General features: G+C 40.3%; 1 protein-coding gene across 1 annotated transcript in view; it reads left to right on the top strand.

Annotated features, from left to right (window-relative positions):
* The window catches only part of RP1 (RP1 axonemal microtubule associated), a 659,535-nt gene that overhangs the window by 58,822 nt on the left and 579,298 nt on the right, over window positions 1-21,415 (top strand). The window contains exons 2-3 of the mRNA XM_044295389.1: window positions 11,950-12,607; window positions 16,524-16,695. Coding sequence (XP_044151324.1) covers window positions 11,963-12,607; window positions 16,524-16,695 — 817 coding nt within the window. The 5' untranslated portion in view covers window positions 11,950-11,962. The remainder of the gene's footprint in view (window positions 1-11,949; window positions 12,608-16,523; window positions 16,696-21,415) is intronic.

Genomic DNA, 21,415 nt, shown 5'->3' with positions numbered 1-21,415 from the left:
GGACTACTCATGCTTTTTCCACCCTCCCCACTTCATGACTGGTTCACTATTTTGCCTTTTGGCCTGGCTGACATCATCATTTATTTGACCTCTCTTCTGATCTGTCAGAAGGAAGGAAAAATGAGACACACAACGGAAGGAATCTGTCTGTGTAGCAGCTGTAGGCCTGTATGGTCCCATCAGAATTGGCTTATGATTTGGTAGCCAAAAGCAGGAGTGGGTACAAAACACAGAAGACATGCAAATATTCCATTCATGTGTGATCTCTGTTTTACATCCACTCCTGTTTTTTGGGGATTTAGCAATACTGATGGATTACTGACCAAATGCTGACCGAATGAAGGCGTATGCTCAACAGACAGTATCCATTTTTTGTGGGTTATTGTTCTGACGGATCCGAGGAAGGGAAAATTAATCAGTGACGTTAACACAAACTTACTGCTGACACCCTCTCCACTCTGTCCGGGGGGATCTACTTGTATAAGTGTTTAATAGAACAGGTTCTGATAAAATCTATGTGGAATCAGCTGGCGACGGTGTAAAAGGAGTGCGCTTCTTCTTGAAGCTAACATCGACCTGTAAGGCTGAGCTCATACTTGAGCTATTTGGTCAGTTTTGGCCCCGTGACTGCCCTAATAAGTGAAGTGTGCAGTGATTCTAAGTGCGGCACCTGTCATCTGCATGTCATATGGTCTCACAGTATTATTTCACTACCAAAGCAGACTCCCTATGCGTGTTACTGCAAGGCACAGTGTTCTACACCACTATAAAGGCTCTCTGCAGCCAGGAAATAGCAGTTTTTTAACGTGATTCGCCGTGAATAAATTCGGATTGAAGCTAATTTTTCTGAAAAATCTGTCGAACCGGCCAAATAATTTTTTTTCTAATTCGCTCATCTCTAATGACAATTGATTTCTGAGAAAATTCTGGTCTTCTTTGATATGCTACATGACCCCCTTCCAACTGGAAAATTTGCCCATGATCTGGACATAGCCTAAAAGTTAAGCTCCCTCACCCATTACTTGCTTGGGTATTCAGATATTTAATTTACTCTTTAGTTTCTGAAATAAAATTGTGTCCTGAGACTTTTGACTCACCCTGTAAATAAATATATTATAAAACTGTGGAAGGCTGGGTTCACATCCATGCTTTTAAACTTAGGCAGTCTGTCCCAGTGAAGGAACAGCCTGCCGGAGTTCACCATATGCGGCACAGCTGGATACCACCACACAACGCCGGATCCCCATTCACTGTAATAGGATCCAGTGGGGATCCAGCTTTCCGGCATATATGCCCGCTTTCGGGTGGAGTATAGTATTTTTGTATAGTGTATAGTATTTTTTGTTCAGCCGAAGACACACTGCCTGAATGAAAGGCGCAGATGTAAACCCAGCCTTAGAAACACACAGACTACTATATATTACGGCAAGGTAATAAGATCTCTACCAGCAGTTTGATTGTGCTACACTGCAATTAAATCTTCTGTAATCTGGCTTAAATACAAGCTTCTAATCTCATTATAGGTCTGGCTACAAGAAAGGGCAGCCATATGTGGACTTCATTGTAGAGATTAAGATGCACGAACAGCATCTGACAAGAGATATATGTAACCAATATGTCAGAGGAATCTTTCCAGCAGGCAAATTGTTTTAAATTGCAGAATAATGATGCTAATTTCCTCCAAACAGTCATCAATTTGGTTGGTTAAATATATAATTTCTACTGTGAGCATCTAGAAACTGACTCCATCTACTGAAGTTAAATTTAAATTCCTAATGACAATAGCATTGTCTACCACATTCCCATTCTCAGTTTGTAGTCAGTTAAAGAATTGATGCTCAGCTTTTTCTTACCTTATTTAAAGAGGCGCCTGCCTCTTAATAATTTTGTTGCTTCTGTGCAGGTTACATATAGTTAATATGGTTGAAAAAAGACAAACGTCCATCAAGTTGAACCAAGAGATAGGCGGGGATGCAAATCCCAAAAGGAATTGAGACTCAGATTTCTACACGTTTTCATAAGCATTAATGTTTTTCACTTTTAAGAATTTGTCTAAACCCTTTTTGAAACTGTCCACTGTTCCTGCTGTGACCACGTCCTGAGGAAGTCTATTCCACAGCTTCACAGTTCTTACAGTAAAGAAGCTTTGACGCTTCCAGAGACTGAACTTTTTCTTCTTCAGTCGGAGGCAGTGCCCCTTGTCTTTTGAGCACATTTTACATGGAACAGCTTTTCACCGTATTTTTTGTATGGCCCATTTATATGCTTGTACAGGTTAATTATGTCCCCCCTTAGACGTCTCTTCTCAAGACTAAATAAATTCAATTCTTTTAATCTTTCTTCATAACTAAGACCCTCCATGTCCCTTATCAGTTTAGTCACTCTCCTCTGTCCTTTTTTCAGCTGCAATGCATCTTTTCTATGTACTGGTGCCCAGAACTGTACTGCATATTCCAGATGAGGCCGCACTAGCGCTTTGTAAAGTGGTAATATTACATCCCTGCCCCGCGAGTCCATGCCTCATTTAATGCATGACAATATCCTGGTGGCCTTAGAAGCAACTGATTGACATTGTATGCAGTCATTTAATCTACCAGCCACAAGGACATCCAAAACCTTCTCTATATGTGACTCTCCCAATTATACATCACCTAGGACATATAAAGCACAGAGATTATTACTACCAAGATGCATAACTTTACATTTGTCCACATTGAACCTCATTTGCCAAGTTAATGCCTAATCACTCAGAGTGTTCAAGTCAGCTTGTAGTTTGTGGACATCTTTCATAGACTGTACAGTTCTACACAGCTTAGTGTCATCTGCAAAAATAGATATGGTGCTATTAAACCCGTCCTCAATATCAATTATAAATAAATTAAATAATAAAGGGCCCAGCACTGAACCTTGGGGTACACCACTTATAGCCTGGGACCATTCTGAATAGGAATCATTGACCACAACTCTCTGGACACGGTCCTTCAGCAAGTTTTCAATCCAATTACAAATACTTTCCAAGCCTATAGACCTTACTTTATCTATTAAGTGTCTATGAGGGACAGTATCAAAAGGCTTTGCAAAATCCAGAAACACTATATCCACAGACGCCTCTCTGTCTAGGCTACTACTCACATCCTCATAAAAACAAATCAGGTTAGTCTGACAACTTCTGTCCTTGGTAAACCTATGCTGGTCACAGCGAAGGGACAGGGAAGGGGGCGTGAATACCGTGACTTGAAGCAAGGAGGCCGCTGCCTCCTTGACTTCAAGCATGTGTGGAGAAGCGCCGGGCAGGGGATAAAACAACATTTTCAGTACTTTTGCTGCATCTGCCTTCAGGAAGAAAGGCATCATCAGAAACACGCTGCTGGCTACATGCAGGTATTGCTGGCGTCTTGGGATGGTTTTGGGTTTGGGGTGACAGATTCCCTTTAATATGCAATAAAAATGTTTTGATAGAAGTGTCCCTTTAAGGAAAAGATTACGTTTTTTTTAATGCAGTTTTTAAGCCAAAACCAAGAGTGAGTTCAAAAAGTATTATCTTAGTATCTCTGCTTAATACCTTATCTGCTTTTATGATCCATCCTTGATTTTGGCCTAAAATAAAGTGCATCACAAATGTGCATGTGTGGCTGTACCCTGAAGTCAGTTACTTTACTGATGAGTTGCACATTTGGTAAAGAATGGAGCACCCTGGACCATAGCAGAAACTTTGTTTGAGGACAGGTTATAAGGATAGGTCATCAATATCTGATTGATGGGTGTACAACTCCCGGTGCCCCCAAATGTTTGAAGAGGCTACTGGACTCCGCTTCCTAGGCCGGTGACTCCACTTTCATCGGTCTCATGGCCTATTTGCATCAAGTGAATCGGCCTAGGCTAACCCACCAAGTACAGCCGCTATACAATGTACGATATTGCTTGGTATGCTTTGCAGAGACCGCGACGCTCACAGGAGTGCAGTGGTCTCCTCAAGAAAAGCTGATGGGTGGGAGTTGGACCCCCACCAATCAGATACTGATGACATATCCATCGATAATTTCTGCTATAACTGCTACAATACAGATTTTATACTGCTAAATACAAGTTCATAATAGGAATCTGTAGTTTTCTCTGATTCTACTTTAATGACTCCCCCAAAATAACTATAACACATGTGCTAATATGACAGTCACTGACCCTATGGATGGGAGATATAATTATAATATCTCTAGGAAACTAATACCATACCAATGTGCAGTAGATATTATCCAGCTCAGAATGCTGCTTGTGAAAGTATAACCAGAACTTTCTTCAGATATCAGATATCTTATGTGCAAGAGATTTCTTGACACACAATATAATCTACAAATGGCAGCTATAAGCCTAAGTTTCCTTAATTTGCCTCTAGTGATTAACCGTGAAATGGTATTAGGCAAATTGATAGTGACGTTCTGGGAGGGAGGTCTGCTCACTGGCTTCACGGATTGAAGCTTTTTACAACAGGAATGTACTGCTTTGACAGTCTCAGCTTTTAAAAAAGAAAATTTCGTATTCACGACAAGCTAAATGGCAGGTAAGTGCAGACAACGTTGAATGGTTTCTTTAAAATGCAGTAGAGAAAGATTTTTGTATTAGGTCTTCAATTATCAAAAAATATATGGACATTTTAATTGAGTGTGACAATAGTTATAGGATGATGTGAAAAAAATATTCTCTCAAAACCAACTGCTTATGTTATTATATGCAGATTCATGTATATCGTCCATCTACCTATCTGTAGTACTATCTATCTAGCTGTGTTCAAGGAGGGTGTGTATATAAAAATATAGGAATATATACATAGTTATGGCCCATCATATTCAACTGTGTATAGAGAGTACCTCTAAGACTTGGTTTACATTATGTTTGCACAGTATATGCTGGGAAGTTCTCCCAATGCATAAAGCTGACCATACAAATACAATTTGTCTAACTCTGCAAATTACAGTAGGAATAGCTTACAATCAAATATATATGGAGGCCTCGTGACTGTCTACTAATGGAGGATGTCAAGATCAGTACATGAGTAACATTTTAGGCTAGGTTCAAATGTGTGGCAGAGGTGCAGTGGCCAGGTTTGGGTTGGCCCCAATGCTACGCTGGGTCCCCCAGACACCGTTGAGGCATCACCATGTATTGCTGCTCTCTAGAAGGGATAGTAAGGCGTGGTGCACCCCAATGGGAAATAAGTCCAGAGAGCCAGTAGACCAATGTGCTTCCTTACTGGAGGAATTCAGGTGCAAAACAATACAGGTGAGGCATATGGCTGGCTTCTCCAGTATCCTCCTAGGGCAGAAGAAGGGTTTGATGCTGAGGAAAGGCCTGATTTAGCTGTCCCTCTCTCTCTCAGAAGGCTGGTACCCTGGTCAAAGGCCCATAGTCTGTAGTTCAGTAGTCCAGTTGGCTCCTTGGTCACTGGGCTGGTGACCCATAGACTGTGGCTCAGTGTCCCCATCTCAGCATCTTCTTCCAGTCACTCATGCAGTCTGGCATGAGTCTCCCCATCCAAGTACTGGTCCCTAACTGCAGAACACTAGGGGCTTTGACTTTTCTACTTATATACCATTTCTAGGTAGACTGGAACCTTTTAGTGGGAGGGGTGGAGTGGAGAAGCTCAGTAGACTTTTCGTCTCTCATTGACTTATATTAGAGCTTCAATAACAGTCAACAGTCAATGGCAATGACACAGTAGTTTTTCCAGACAAAAACAAGTTTCCAGACATAACAACATAGCAAAAAACAGACATTCAAAGGGTCAGTCTGTCTGCTTTTGGTGTTAAACAAGTCTAGCCTTCTCCCTCCAAAACATGCTCTTCTTTAAACTCTAGCAGCTGTGGAAAATTACCAGCTTCTCATTCAAAGTCCTAACAGTCTCTCAGTATTCATTAACCCTTTCCACAGAGCCTTGCAAATGCAGTGGTAATGAAGAGGATATATATCACAACATATAAAATGCAGTTACATGGTATCAAACAGTGCAAGTTAACCTTTTCAAGTGAAATAAAGTAAGAAGTTTTAATTTTGCATGTAGGAAATAGGCAAATGTCCTGCTCCCTGCTCCAGGGCACTAGAGAGGTTCCATCAACAGTGTCCATTATATATTCAAGTAAAAATACTAGATTGTTTTTTTGGTGGGATGTTTGAATCCATAATGGAAACCGGCTGAATCCCACTATTGTCAATAGGATCTGGAGGGTGTTGTTGGTGTCCTGTGTATGCCATACCGGAACAGAAAAACTGAACAGCGCGGCAGATGTGAACCCAGCCTTATGAAACCTGTTATAACGTGCCAGGCTGTAAGAGGGTCAGATAATTATGTAGCCAGGGGTGGATTAAGTGTATCATAGGCCCAGGGCTGTTTACCCATCTTGTGCCCCTTCCTCCATTTGCGCCGACCATCCCCCCCTTTCGCGTTCCACTCCATTTTTTTTTTCTGGTAAAATTTAAGAAAACTATACCCCACAGTCTACAGAATAAAGTATACGGCAGTATACAGTACCCTTATCACGGACATTCACCTCTGGCCTCTGCTGTTTGAAACAACAGAAACCCAGCGGCAATGGTGCCTGCATGTGGACGCAATATTTAAATAGATGACCAGCACTGTAAATTTACAGTGCTGGTAATGTAGGGGTTAAATAGAAGGTTAGTTAGGGTGGGTTCACATCACATTTTTGCCATCCATTTAATGTATAAGTAGCACACTATGCTTTTTTATCCTGCAGAGTTCTGTAAAAAAAACATATACGTTAGCAGGTCCACAGCAGTAGATCTCTATCTCACAGCTCAACTTCCCCCTTTGTTATTAAAAGGGTTCTCTGCTTTATTCATATTGATGACCTATTCTCAGGATAGGTCATCTATAACAGATTGGTGGGGGTTCAACACCCCTCGATCAGCTAGTTGAAGAGAAGGCAGAGCTCATGTGAGATCTGCCCTCCCTTCATTGTTTACCTGCTCACCGTCGATATTGCAGCTGTGAGCAGGTGTAAGTACAAGAAGCCATCCCATTCACGTCAATGGGATGGCTCCTTCCTATACACTTAAATACTACAGAGCTGTCCCATTGAAGTGAATGGGATGGCTTGTAATTACACCTGCGCACTAGTGATGAGCAGCAGGGGTCATATTCGAATTCGCAATATTTCGCGAATATTTCGTAAAATATTCATTGAATATTCGCAAATTCGAATATTCGTTAGGAGTAGTGTTAATTGCGAATTTTCGCAATGCGAATTTTCGTAATTCAGAATTTTTGCAAAGCGAATTTTCGTAATGAGAATTAATGAGATCGTGAAAACTCAGATCCGATGGTATATTATTACCCCCAGGCATTCCCATGGTGACGGGGACGCATGTCGGGGAGGAGTATGTTATAATATATTTGTTTTTTTAAATATTCGTAATATTCTAAAGCAAGAATATATAGCACTATAGCGAATATTAGAAAAAAAAAACGAATGTAGAACAATTTAGCTAATATAGTGCTATAACTTTTTTTTATAGTTGTCATTTTTTTCCAATCTGGACTTCAGACAAAGAAGATTATAGCACTATATTAGCTCTATATTCCTTTTTTTTTTTTTGAATATTCGCTCTATTGCTATATATTAATTTTTTAGAATATTTGTAATATTCTAAAACAAGAATATATAGCAATATAGCGAATTATTATATTACGAATATTCGCATTACGAAAATTCGCAATCAACACTACTCCTAAAGTCAAAGATATTGCAGCCTTCTCATTCACCCACAAGCTAGAAGCAGGGAGGGATCATGTGTACTGATTAAAAAAAAATCTCAAATATTCACTATATTGCTATATATTCTTGTTTTAGAATATTACGAATATTATAAAAAACTAATATATAGCACTATATCGAATATATTAGATTTTTTGGAATATTCGTCTGTTTTTCCATCTGAAGTCATGATTCCTCCCTGCTTAACTTAAGCAGGGAGGAATCATAACTTCAGATGGAAAAAAAGACAAATATTCTAAAAAACAAATTTCTCAATTTCTAAATATTCACGAATTCTCAAAGTGCCGATATTCGCAATAAAAATTTTCACTTCGAATATTCGTGATCAACACTACTGCACACCACTGTGGTGTTGACGGCGAGCAGGTAAACAATAAAGAGAAGGCAGCTCTCGTAAAACAAAGTGCTTTCTCTTTAAACAACTAATCAATGGGGGTGCCGGGTGTCGGAAACGGCAATCTGATATTGATAACCTATACTGAGGATAGGTCATTAATGGTAAAAAAGTGGACAACTGACTCATATAAAGTATATATTTCTAGGTATAGGACTATGTCTGGATAGCTGACCCTATAAAAGCATAACAGCATTTCAAAAATTCTCTGCCTTGTCAACAGATAGAAGGTACAAATTTCAATGTATTTATTTTGCTAACTTTGAAAATATGCAGGTGAAGTGACAATGATTTTATCACTATGGAGCATAATTCACTATGTAGCAAATGTACAGTGTTCATTTTAGGACATGGTCAGATATCATTGTCATAGATCAGAATAATGCCAGTTTGACACCTGACCCTGACACCAAGAACACTGCATGTGAGGCAAGCGTCTAAACCACTGGGCTATAGCTACAGACAGCAATGGAAGGATTCTCCTTATCCATATGATTTAGCATATTAAAAATACAATGAAGCTAAAAGTCAATGCGATGCTGACTAGTGAGAAGAGAAAAGTCAGACATCAGGGTCACACATCACTTGAATTTGTCTCTTTTCTAGGGCTCAAAAAAAGTCAATAATTTTTAAAGACTGTTAGGTGTTTTCAACCCACAAACACTGCACACGAGGCATGCATCTAAACCACTGAGCTATAGCTTCAGACAGTAAACTGAAGGGTTTTCTTTATCTATGTGATTGAGCATATTAAAAGTACAATGAAGCTAAAAGTCAATGTGACGCTGACTAGTGAGACTAGCTGACTAGTGAGAAGAGAAAAGTCACACATCACTTGAATTTGTCTCTTTTCTAGGGCTCAATAAAATGTCAATTCTTTTTAAAGACTGATAGGGCTTTGAACGCAAGAACACTGCATGTGAGGCTAACATCTAAACCACTGAGCTACAGCTTCAGTGATGTATGATATATGATACTTTCTTTGGTTGCGTGACTTAGCATACAAATACACAGTATATCTATAACTCATTCTCACTTTGACCCTGACCTATGAAGATGATAAGTCAAACTCAAATACAGTGTTCATTTTAGGACATGGTCAGATATCATTGTCAAGTATCAGAATAAATGCCAGTGTGACACCTGACCCTGACACTTGACCCTGACACCTGACTCCTGACCCTGACACCTGACCCTGACTTTGATATTTGACTCTGACATTTGAGTTTGACTTATCATCTTCATAGGTCAGGGTCAAAGTGAGAATGAGTTATAGATATACTGTGTACTTGTATGCTAAATCACACAACCAAAGAAAGTCAACAGCTGAGCTTTTAGCTCTGTGCCTGAACTGCTATAAGCTGACATATCATACATTACTTAAGCTATAGTTCAGTGGTTTAGACACTTGCCTCGCATGTAGTGTGATTGGGTTCAAAACTCCTACAAGTCTTTAAAAAAAAAAAAAAGATATTTTATTGAGCCCTAGAAAAGAGACAAATTCAAGTGATGTGTGACCCTGATGTCTCTTCTCACTAGTCAGCTTTGCATTGACTTTTAGCTTCAAAGTCAATGCGACACTGACTGGTGAGAAGAGAAAAGCATCAGGGTCACACAACACTTGAATTTGTCTCTTTTCTAGGGCTCAATAAAATGTCAATTTTTTTAAAAGACTCATAGGGGTTTTGAACCCAAGAACACTGCATGTGAGACAAGCCTTTAAACAACTGAGCTATAGCTTCAGTGATGTATGACATGTCAGCTTATAGCAGTTCAGACACAGAGCTATAAGCTCAGCTGTAGACTTTCTTTGGTTGTGTGATTTAGCATACAAATACACAGTTTATCTATAACTCATTCTCACTTTGACCCTGACCTATGAAAACAATAAGTCAAACTCAGATGTCAGAGCCAAATATCAAAGTCAGGGTCAGGTGTCAGGGTCAGATGTCAGGGTTAGGTGTCAGAGTCAGGTGTCAGGATCAGGTGTCAGTGTCAGGTGTCAAACTGGCATTATTCTGATACTTGACAATGATATCTGACCATGTCCTAAAATGAACACTATCTGTAAAGAATAAATCAAGGCAACTGGACTTACTGTAGATTTCTTGGTGTGAAGGAGGCCATCTATATAAAAATGGAGAAGACAAGCTTGAATAGAGACGGGGGGGGGGTCGGGTTTAGACATCTATTGTCTGCCACATACAATGCTGTCTTGACACCTTTTTCTGGGAGGTCATTATCACCTACTGAATCCAATTAGGATAATGAAATCAACACCTTTGACCCCATGCTGGGTATTATGACCTCTGACCCCATGCTGGGTAGAATTACCAGATGTTGATTCAGTTACATATTTATTCCCAGAGAATTCTTGTACAGTCACTCAGAATTGAGAAAGCTTGTTGGAAGAACGAGTGAAACGTTTTCAAGAAATCTACAGTACGTCCAGTTGCCTTGATTTATTCTTTACAGATATATACCATGACCTGGATAAATGAGAACCTTCACAGACATAAAATAAACACTGTACTCAAATGTCAGAGTCAAATATCAAAGTCAGGGTCGGGAGTCACGTGTCAGTGTCAGGTGTGACACTGGCATTATTCTGGTACTTAACAATGATATCTGACCATGTCCTAAAATGAACACTGTACAAATTAAATAGAGTCAACACCAAGTGACAAGTCAGCTTTAACACCTAGTAGTAGTAGGTGGTGGAAATGCTGGACATCCTGTAGAAGTAGCTTCTTCTATATTTATATGCAGACTGATATAATCGTTCCCTGGAGATGGCCTTTGTCACACTCGTATCTTCTATCTGTTTAAACATGTATATATTGCAATTAGAAGCTGCACTGGTAATTGCTGGTATGTATTTAAATTAAATAAGCTCTGCAGCTCAATGCATAGTAATGCAGGGGATTACAGATGACTTTAATATGTGTGACATGTTTACTGGCCGAACGCCTCTGCGGTTTATCATGAAGGCAGAGTGGGTAGGAGGGTTAAATTGCCTCTGATTTATCAAGGATCATTAAAATTTTAATATGAGGTTGTGTGAGCAGAAGCTGTCAATACTACCTAAGAATTCTACCTATTTATAACCTTTGGTTATACAGACACTACAACTCCAACTCCAATTACACAAAGGATTGAAATATTCTTTGGCCAGGATTTGGCCTTTTTCTCTGCTCTAGACAAACGCATAGCTTTTCAGTATAACTTAGTATACCTTGTGTAGTATGCTATTATTTTTTTTATTAGATTCAGTGGCAGACATGTGTGCATAAGGCCTTATTTAAAAATCCATTACTTAAATGGGTTATCCCATGATTAATGTAAAAAATGAAATTTGATATCATATAGTACATGACAGTCTCTAACTAACAAAGCTATAACCAGCCCTGTACCTCACATGGACTCAGAGATCTCCCCACCATGGCACCTGAAGGGTTAAAAGTGCAAGGTATCGGCTCTTTAAAACAGCAGACACCCGACCGCCATGGTGCGTTTTTAAATGCCCATCGGAAAAAGGGTTAACTTCCAAGCCTTCACACTGAGATTGGGCTACCAAGTGAGAAGAATATAATTAGGCTGAGAATCCTGGGTATACCTGGTTTATAGCGATTCGTTACAGATTAATTAATTCGGAACTAATCAAACTCCTTTGCAAACTTCGGCGAGTCGGCCAAATCAAATTTTTCAAAACTCCGCTCATCTCTATTTATTATATATTACTGATATGTTATCATTCATTTATTTTAGATCGCTGCCAAGGATGAGTGAAACTACATCGACCAACATCTCTGTTGTTCAAGCTGATTCAACAGACAGCATACCGGTTTCTTCCACACGATATTCACGAATGACAGATCCTAGTTTCACCAAGAGGATTTGTTTCTACAAAAGTGGAGACCCGAGGTTCAATGGAATCAAAATGGTTGTCTCCAACCGATCCTTTAAGACATTTGATGCTTTGCTAGACAGCCTCTCCAAGAAAGTTCCTCTACCTTTTGGAGTTAGAAATATAACAACGCCACGTGGAATACACCACATAACCACTCTAGAAGAACTAGCGGATGGTAAATCCTATATTTGCTCCCATCAAAGAAAGATAAAGCCTATTAACCTTGAGCGAGCCAGTAAGAAGCCATTGCTGTGGCAAAGTAGCAGGCCAATCAGTGCTCGACGCCGGGTTAGACAGCTTACTCGACAAAATGAAGTTGCGCCATTTCAAAAAGAAAATACTGTTGTGCTTGGAAGCTCAAAGAACTTTGTGATTTTCAAAAATGGAGATAAAGAGTGCAAACACAGCTTAGTGCTGAACAAGAAGTATATACAAAACTTTGATGTTTTTCTGGATCAAATTTCAGATGTTATGCAATTTCCAGTATACAAACTCTACAGCACTGATGGAAGGAGAGTAAGTAACCTGCCAAGTATTACTTTGCCCCATCAAAGATAACAGCTTTAGATTACTTTCACATAGGATGTAATTTGTAGCAGAAATATCTTAGTTCATGGGGATTTGCTGCAGATTTCAAACTATGCATTGAAAAGGGTCAAATCTACAACATAAGTTGACAAGCTGTGGATGGAGACAGGTCAATTTACACTGCAGATTTTTTTCAACAGTGTGTGGATGAGATTTTCTGGTACCACTTTGGTGGTACAAAATACTCAGTGAATTTACCAAACACAAATCCGTGACAGAAAATCGACAGCAGAGCTGTCAGGTTCCCAGGTTCCCGGACAAACTGTTTATTTTGTCAAGCCACAGCCAGCTACTTATGCAGCAAGCCCCTGAGGAGCTGGTGCATAGGATGGGAGTGGTAGTGGCCCTGATGAGGTATTGTGTCAGTGTGTACTCCCTTAGGCAATTGCTCCCTGGGGATTGGTAGTGTGGAAAGGTGGTTTAAAGAGTGAGGCCAGAAGTGAATGTATAAAAGTCTCTCTTTCTTTAGTGGAAAATACAACATGTGACACATCCAGCAATGTTAAGCACAAAGTGCAGTTTTGGCACCAGATGAGGTATGGTGGCTGGTTGGATGTCAATTTAATGGCACTTGAAAGCACTTGTGGATATAGGTGTTCACTGTGAGATACAGGCTTGAAGTTATTATGGCCTGGTGGGTGGTTGTTCTAAGTGATGGGTGTCTGAGCCATAGTCCCTCAACTTCAGCAGGGTCTGTAAAGCAGTTATTTTGCTAATCATTTTGCTGTCTAGGCACACTGAAGCTTCCAGGAAGCAGTGTTCTTGATTCTGATGATCTCTCTAGAGTGATGGTCTCACAGAAGTCCCTAGAAGGAGGAGATCTGGCATTTGCTTTGCTTCCTTCCTCTTTGCTGTCTGGAATCTAACCCCCCCCCCCCCCCCCATGGAAGAAAGTATAGCCAGCCCACTTCAACTAAGAGGTAAGGAACAGGGTAGTTAACTCTGTTCCTGCCAACCCTTGCCGACCATTATCTCCTCTTGCTGGAGTGAATATTACAATACATATCAAATATAATAAAAAATTTGCAGATACCCCCGGCTCTGGGGCACTACACTTATTTACCCTTCTATAGATGTTACAGGGGAAATATAGTATCACATTAAATCATTAAAAGTAAAGGCCATTCATGATATGTATTGATGGACGGGGGCTAGTTCTAAAGCTGCTGCTTGTAGAGCCAGGTTCATATTGGAATGTGCCCCACATCTTACACTTGTCATGATTTGCTTGTTTCTGAGTAGCATTATTGATATTTGATCAGTGTTAACAAAGATGATGATCAAAAAGAAAACAAATACACCACCATACTGTCACTGGATTACACTGCTATACCATAACTAAATAACACCACCATAAGGTGACTAAATATCTCCATTATACAGTGAATAAATAACATCACCATACAGTGACTGGATAACAATGCCATACCATGACTGAATTATACCACTATACTGTGACTGGATTATACCACCATACCGTGACTGGATATTACCACCATACAGTGATTAAATAACACCACCATAGAGTGACTTATACCGTTGCAAAATAAAAAAAGACTACAGGAATATACCAACATTACTTCTATGCTGTAAACGAATACTGAGAATGTATACAGTGACCATATAGTAGTCTCATAGCAGAGAATAGAAGCCAAGAGAGTAGCAAAGCAACCTCTGTCTCTGTAACTCAGGAGCTACAGAAAAAGACTGTCTGTTTCTGTAACTTTGCCCATCCATTTCGGAGGGTTATTCCAATAACATAGATAAATGCATCCATGCCATTCCAATAAAATGTTCCATTTGTATGTTTTGTCTCTCTTCTTGTTACATTGCAAATAACTGCAGGCATCGTGTTATATATCATGGATCAGCAGCCTCCGGCACTCCAGCTGTTGTGAAACTACAACTCCCAGAATCCTCCTTTCACTTCTATGGGAGTTACAAGAACACCCAAGTACTGGTGCATGTTGGGAGTTATAATTTCACAGCAGCTGGAGTGCCCAATGGTTACTGATCCCTGTTATGTGGGCAAAGTGATGAAAATATCCCACATAACTTGTGATTTACCAATTGAAATCCCTACTCACCCTGGGATTAAGATTCCAGAGGGCAGACTGATTCATTCATTGACTGACAGCCTTCTCTGTATAAGCATGTCTGGATGAGCTGTCAATCATTCAGTGCCTTGGATTCATAAGCATAGAATTGGTAGGTATTTAAAGAGGTTTCCCAGGACTTACATATAGATGGCCTGTTCTTAGGTTAGGTGATGGTCATCCATATTAAATAGGTGGGGTCGGCACTCCCGTCAATCTTCTGTTTGAAGGGGCTTCTGTGCTCAAATGAGCTCTGAAATAATTGATTTGTATGCCAAGCACAGTGCCGTGCTTTGTATAATGGTTGTGCTTTGTGAACTATAGCTTAGTCTTATTCATTTGTATGGGACTGAGTTGCACAAAGACTAAAGTTTGTGACCAATGTACATGACGTCACTGGCCGAGGAAGAGGCTGCAGCACTCTCCAGAGCACCATGGTCCCTTCCAACAGCTGATTGGTAGAGGTGCTGGGAGTCAGACACCCGCTAAGTCCTGGAAACCCCCTTTAGCAACCCTCAGGTTCAAGAAAAAACTCACACAAAGTGGAGAACGAACAGAACACTTAAATGCAGGGTCATAGCTAAAGGCTCCTGGGCCCTGCTGCATAAGTTCAGCACAGGCCCCTTACCAAATTCTTGACCTAACCCCTTCCCTCAAACCAGAGGAGTAACTTGACCAGCATGCACTCTCTATCATACCAGTGTCTTCTAATGTGGCACAAGGGTCTTTTGGCCCCCTGAGACTCTGGGGCCCTCTGCACCCCCTATAGCTGGTCCTCTGCTTACATGGTGACCTCCTTTTCATCCTTTGAGCTGCAGATCTACTAATTCTCTGGATCCTCTTCTCAAATCCAAGATGGACGCATAGGTTCTCAGGCTGTGATACAGTCAGGAACATTTACTAAAGTGTTTACGCCACTATTGTGGTGAAAATAAAAATGGCTAATAATGGCGCCCGGTATAATTGCACAATCATTTGAGACTTTTCATTTTTTCACTTTTTAAAAGTGGCGATAAAAGTGGGTGGGCTTAGCGGGAGGGGACATGAACTCCCGCGGCCCATCTTATTTACTATTATTTATTCCAGAGACTGGTGTAAATAATAGATCAAACCTACGCCAGCTATGAGCTGCAGATTTCAAATTTTGGAGCATAGACTACCTGGAAATGCATCAAATTTTTTAAGAGGCTTCTGCCCCTTAATAAATTTGCCGCATTCTGCATTGACGGACTTTACACTAAGACTGACGTTTGTAATGCCAGTCTTAGTATATGTTCCCACCAATGGCCCCAGACACTTCCTACTTGTCCAGCCCGTGAGCAGTGCTGGCCAATCCAAGGGCAGCAAAAAGTGTCTTAGGCTACCAAACACACCTTGTTTATCAGGCGGTCTGAGACGGGGTGAAGCCATCTTATATGACAGAAGAGGATCTTGGGAATTGAGTGATCTGCAGCTGAAAAGATAAAAAGGAGGGCACCAGGTAAGTGTTCTGTTCGTTCCCCAGTTAATGTGAATTTTTTTTTCTTGAAGTTGAGGGTCAATTTAAATCAATAAATGACAAGTAATAATAACTAATTTCTCACTACACTGTATATATCAATCTGCCCAGCTCTATGACATGTCTGCAGATATGGTAGAAGGTTCAGCATAAGAGATTCTTGTTAGTCATCCATCATGGTTTATAAGCTGTAATGATTTTAGACTTCTGCTTACTTTTCTAACAAGACTTTTTGGGCTTTAATCTTCAGATTCTTAGCACCCATGCTCTCCTGCTGAGTTCTGGTACAATAGTTGCAGCTGGACGAGAACCTTTTAAGCCAGGAAATTATGAATCTGAGAGGGAATTTCTACCTGCTAAATTACCTGGGATATCCCATCGCGTATTTCCTAAATCAAGATCAAAGCAAGAAATGAAAAGCCGTGAGTAGAATAAATCTAGCAAACCTCCCTAACCATTCACTATCAATTCTCATTTACTGTTTGACTTCACTCACCTAATCAGATCAGATGAACTGGCTCCTTGGCAATTATACATAGCCGAGTACGTCTTTGTTATCAGATTGAAAGCGTACCAAGAAACTGTCAGGTAACCTGCTATAACAATGTAGAGGTACTGTAGCATAGCTGAGTTTGTCACTGCAGAAGAGTCGACTTGTTACTTAAAGGATTTTCCAGGCTCCTGACATTGATATCTGGTCGGTGAGGGTCCGACACCCCCACCAATCAGATGTTCCATTCAACCTCTGGTGGTGGAACTAGAACTTCGAATGGAGAAGGAAGCAGACAGCGCCATTCAAAATGTAGTGGCCATGTTGCATCCAGTGCCCAGGCAAACCCATATCCCATACACAGATAACATGACCACTGATGAAGGTCCACCGTGACCGAAACGTCTGGTCAGAAAATAATCTGTCATTCTTTAATATAAAATGGGCCAATGGATGGTAAAAATGAAAAAATAAAATATACTTAATTTGCATAACTTCCAGACTGAGTGCCTCAATATTTCATTAGTTGGTCTACTGCAGCACAGCTCCCATTAAAGTGAATCGGAGCTCACCTACAGTTATCTGACACGACAACTAAACTTCTACAATATCACAATATTTTTATGTTGTAAGGCATGTAAGCCTACTAGGATGTGCCCAAAAGAAATAGTTTGATGAAATATGTAACTCTAAAACACGTATGTTGCATCTATCACTTCTTTATAATTATGCTGAATGCTCAAACCACAGGCACCAATGAAAGCCTTGTTCTGTGCAAAATCACTTTATACACTCATATAAAAATATATATCATTTTTAGGTTTAGTGGAATTCGATCAGAATTCCAGGATAAGTTCGATTCACCGCGAAGCTGAATTACCTTGTGCTTTGTGGTAGCAAATCGATTTAATCTGAAATAGTGTAAAAATAAATAAATCATACTTACCTCCTCCATTTGCTCGCGATGGATCTGGAGCCGCCATATTGATTGAAGATCTCGTCCGAAATCCCATGCATGACGACGTCATCTCAGGCCATGCGAGATTTTGCGCAAGATCTTCAAGCAAGATGGTCGCAAGCAAATGGAGGTGGTAAGTATGATTTAAAATAAATTTCTGTTAATTTTACACTGTACTGTTACTCTCAGATGCCGCAATCATGGATGAAAGCATCATCTGAGCGGTACAATTATGGGGAGTGGCACTATCGCAGCTTCCTGTCATTGCCAACGCTACATACAAAAAAAGTGCTTTGTGACAAAGTAATTCGGCACAAAGCAATTTTTTTTGTAAAATTTGGCGAAGCAGCCAAATCAAATTTTCCAAAACTTTCTCTACTAAATATAAACACAAGGCTCGAAGTAGGACACATGTAGTAATGCTGTAATCACAATTCTTTGCATAATATATTTTTTTTTTTAAAGAAAAAACTAAAAAACTGCACATTTTGTAAAAGTGGCTGAGGCTTAGCGGAAGTCTTCATCAGCCAGGCACATTTACAGTAAATAAATTGGCATAAATGGCATAACTAAATCTAGGCCAGCTTATAGCTCGTGTAGATTTCAGTTTGTGGTGTATGGACAGCACAAGATGCAACAAATTATTTAAAGGGCCACTAAACCCAAAATCCAAACAAAGAAAAAAGAACAACTGACAAAACTGGCTTTTATTTTCTTTTGTTTCTTAAGATATCACAGATGCAGACTATGAAAAATACTGTAGACATTGAGTGCGTTGTTGCATCCTCTCTCCTTCCCTTTCCCCTTCTGATGCTAGTGCATGTGAGCCTAGAAGATTAGAAGGAGGTGGCTGGGTTTAGTCTGGATAACTTTTGTGTAAACAGTGAGCATGGCCACTGTGCAGCACCACCATCTAGTGGTGCTGCAGGTTAATTACAGCTGGTGAATGGGATGGATCAGGTTTAATTAGGCTACTTTCACACTTGCGCTTGATTGGATCCGTTCTGAACGGATCCGATCATATTAATGCAGACGGAGGCTCCGTTCAGTACGGATCCGTCTGCATTAATAACTTAGAAAAATTTCTAAGTGCGCAAGATGCCTGAGCGGATCCGTTCAGACTTTCAATGTAAAGTCAATGGGGGACGGATCCGCTTGAAGATTGAGCCATATGGTGTCATCTTCAAGCGGATCCGTTCCCATTGACTTACATTTTAAGTCTGAACGGATCCGCTCGCCTCCGCACGGCCAGGCGGACAGCTGAACGCTGCAAGCAGCGTTCAGCTGTCCGCCTGTCCGTGCGGAGGCGAGCGGAGCGGAGGCTGAACGCCGCCAGACTGATGCAGTCTGAGCGGATCCGCTCCATTCAGACTGCATCAGGGCTGGACGGAGGCGTTTGGGTCCGCTCGTGAGCTCCTTCAAACGGAGCTCACGAACGGACCTATGAACGCTAGTGTGAAAGTAGCCTTACACTGCTCCACCGCTGCAATGACTGCGAGCAGGTGAACAGTGAAGTGAATGTAGCACTCATATGAGCACCATGGTCTCTTCGAACAGCTGATCCGCGAGTATGCAGACCTGCTGCCTATCTGATATAGAAGACCTTCCTAGAGAATAGGTCATCAGTATGAGAAAACTGTACAATCTATTTAAACCCTGCCTCTCTCCAGAACTTTCTGTGGATGCATATGTGTGTAACGTCATACACACGTATCTAGCTGTTCTGTAGATGAATACTAAAGAGGACTGGGGGAAGGAAAAAGTTATTTGTTTGCTTAAGGCAGCAGTTTGGAGAGTACTTTGTAGACATAACTGTGTGCGCACTATGGATTAACTGTATTTGTTATTATTTATATTTTTCAGGGTTTAGTATCCCTTTAACCCCTTAAGGACCCTGCTATATTTCACCTTTTTGCTAATCTGACATGTGTCACTTTGTGTGGTGATAACTTTAAAACGCTTTTACTTATCCAGCCCATTCTGAGATTGTTTTCTCGTCACGTATTGTACTTCATGACAGTGGTAAAATTTAGTCAAAATTTTATTTTTATTTTTTTTATAAAAAAATTCCAAATTTACCAAAAATGTGGAAAAATTAGCAAATTTCCAAATTTCAATTTCTCTACTTTTATAATAGATAGTAATAACCATTTTGTGAATGCCATTTTATTTTTTGGGGACGTTAGATGGCTTAGAAGTTTAGAAGCAAATCTTTAAATTTTTCAGAAAATTTCTAAAACCCACTTTTTCAGGACCAGTTCCGGTCTGAAGTACCTTTGTGAGGCTTACATAATAGAAACCACCCAAAAAATTACCAATTTTACAAACAACACCTCTCAAAGTATTCAAAACTGATTTTACAAACTTTGTTAACCCTTTAGGTGTGCCACAAGAATTAATGGAAAATAGAGATACATTTTCAAAATTTAACTTTTTGGACAGATTTCCCATTTGAATCCATTTTTTCCAGTTACAAAGCAAGGGTTAATAGCCAAACAAAACTCAATATTTATGGCCCTGATTCTGTAGTTTACAGAAACACCCATGTGGTTGTAAACTGCTGTACGGGCACACAGCAGGGTGCAGAAGGAAAGGAATGCCATACGGTTTTTGGAAGGCAGATTTTGCTGAACTGGTTTTTTGACACCATGTCCCATTTGAAGCCCCCCTGATGCACCCCTAGAGTAGAAACTCCAAAAATGTTACCCCATTTTGGACACTACTGGATAAGGTGGCAGTTTTGCTGGTACTATTTTAGGGTACATATGATTTTTGGCTGCTCTATATTACACTTTTTGTGAGGCAAGGTAACAAGAAATAGCTGTTTTGGCACCGTTTTTTTATTTTTTGTTATTTACAATATTCATCTGACAGGTTAGATCATGTGGTATTTTTATAGAGCAGGTTGTCAAGATTTTTTTGTGTCGCCACATTCTGAAAGCCGTAGTTTTATTTATTTATTGGGCAACTGTCTTGTGTAGGGGCTAATTTTTTTGGGACGAGATGACGGTTTGATTGGTACTATTATAGGGTGCATATGGCTTTTTGATTGCTTGCTATTACACTTTTTGTGATGTAAGGTGACAAAAAATATAAAACGTTTTTATTTTTTATGGTATTTAGCTGAGGGGTTAGGTCATGTGATATTTTTAAAGGGCAGGTTATTACGGATGCGGTGATACCTAATATGTCTATTTATTTTTATTTACGTAAGTTTGACACAATGATTTCATTTTTAAAACAAAAAAAATCATGTTTCAGGCTGGGTTCACACCTGAGCATTTTACAGCGCGTTCCTACGCGCTGTAAAACGCGCAACAGGCAAGAACCAATGATTCCCTATGGGAATGGTTCTCATCTGAGCGTTTTACAGCGCGTACGATCGCGCTGTAAAACGCCCGACGCCCCAAGAAGTACATGAGCTTCTTTGGGGTGTCTTGTCGCGCGTTCCTGGAACGGGGAACCGGGAACGCGCGACAATGGGTGTTCGCTTGTCTCTGTATGCGCGATTGCAAATGCCCGTACAATCGCGCATACAGAGCGCTCCATCGCGAATGCTCAGGTGTGAACCCAGCGTTAGTGTCTCCATGGTCTGAGAGCCATCGTTTTTTCAGTTTTTGGGCAATTATCTTAAGTAGGGTATGATTTTTGCGGGATGAGATGACGGTTTTACAGCGTTTTCATTTTTTTTTTA

Source organism: Bufo gargarizans, chromosome 5 (assembly GCF_014858855.1).
Source record: "Bufo gargarizans isolate SCDJY-AF-19 chromosome 5, ASM1485885v1, whole genome shotgun sequence".
Taxonomy (NCBI): Eukaryota; Metazoa; Chordata; class Amphibia; order Anura; family Bufonidae; genus Bufo; species Bufo gargarizans.
This window is presented reverse-complemented; position numbering and strand designations above follow the sequence as displayed.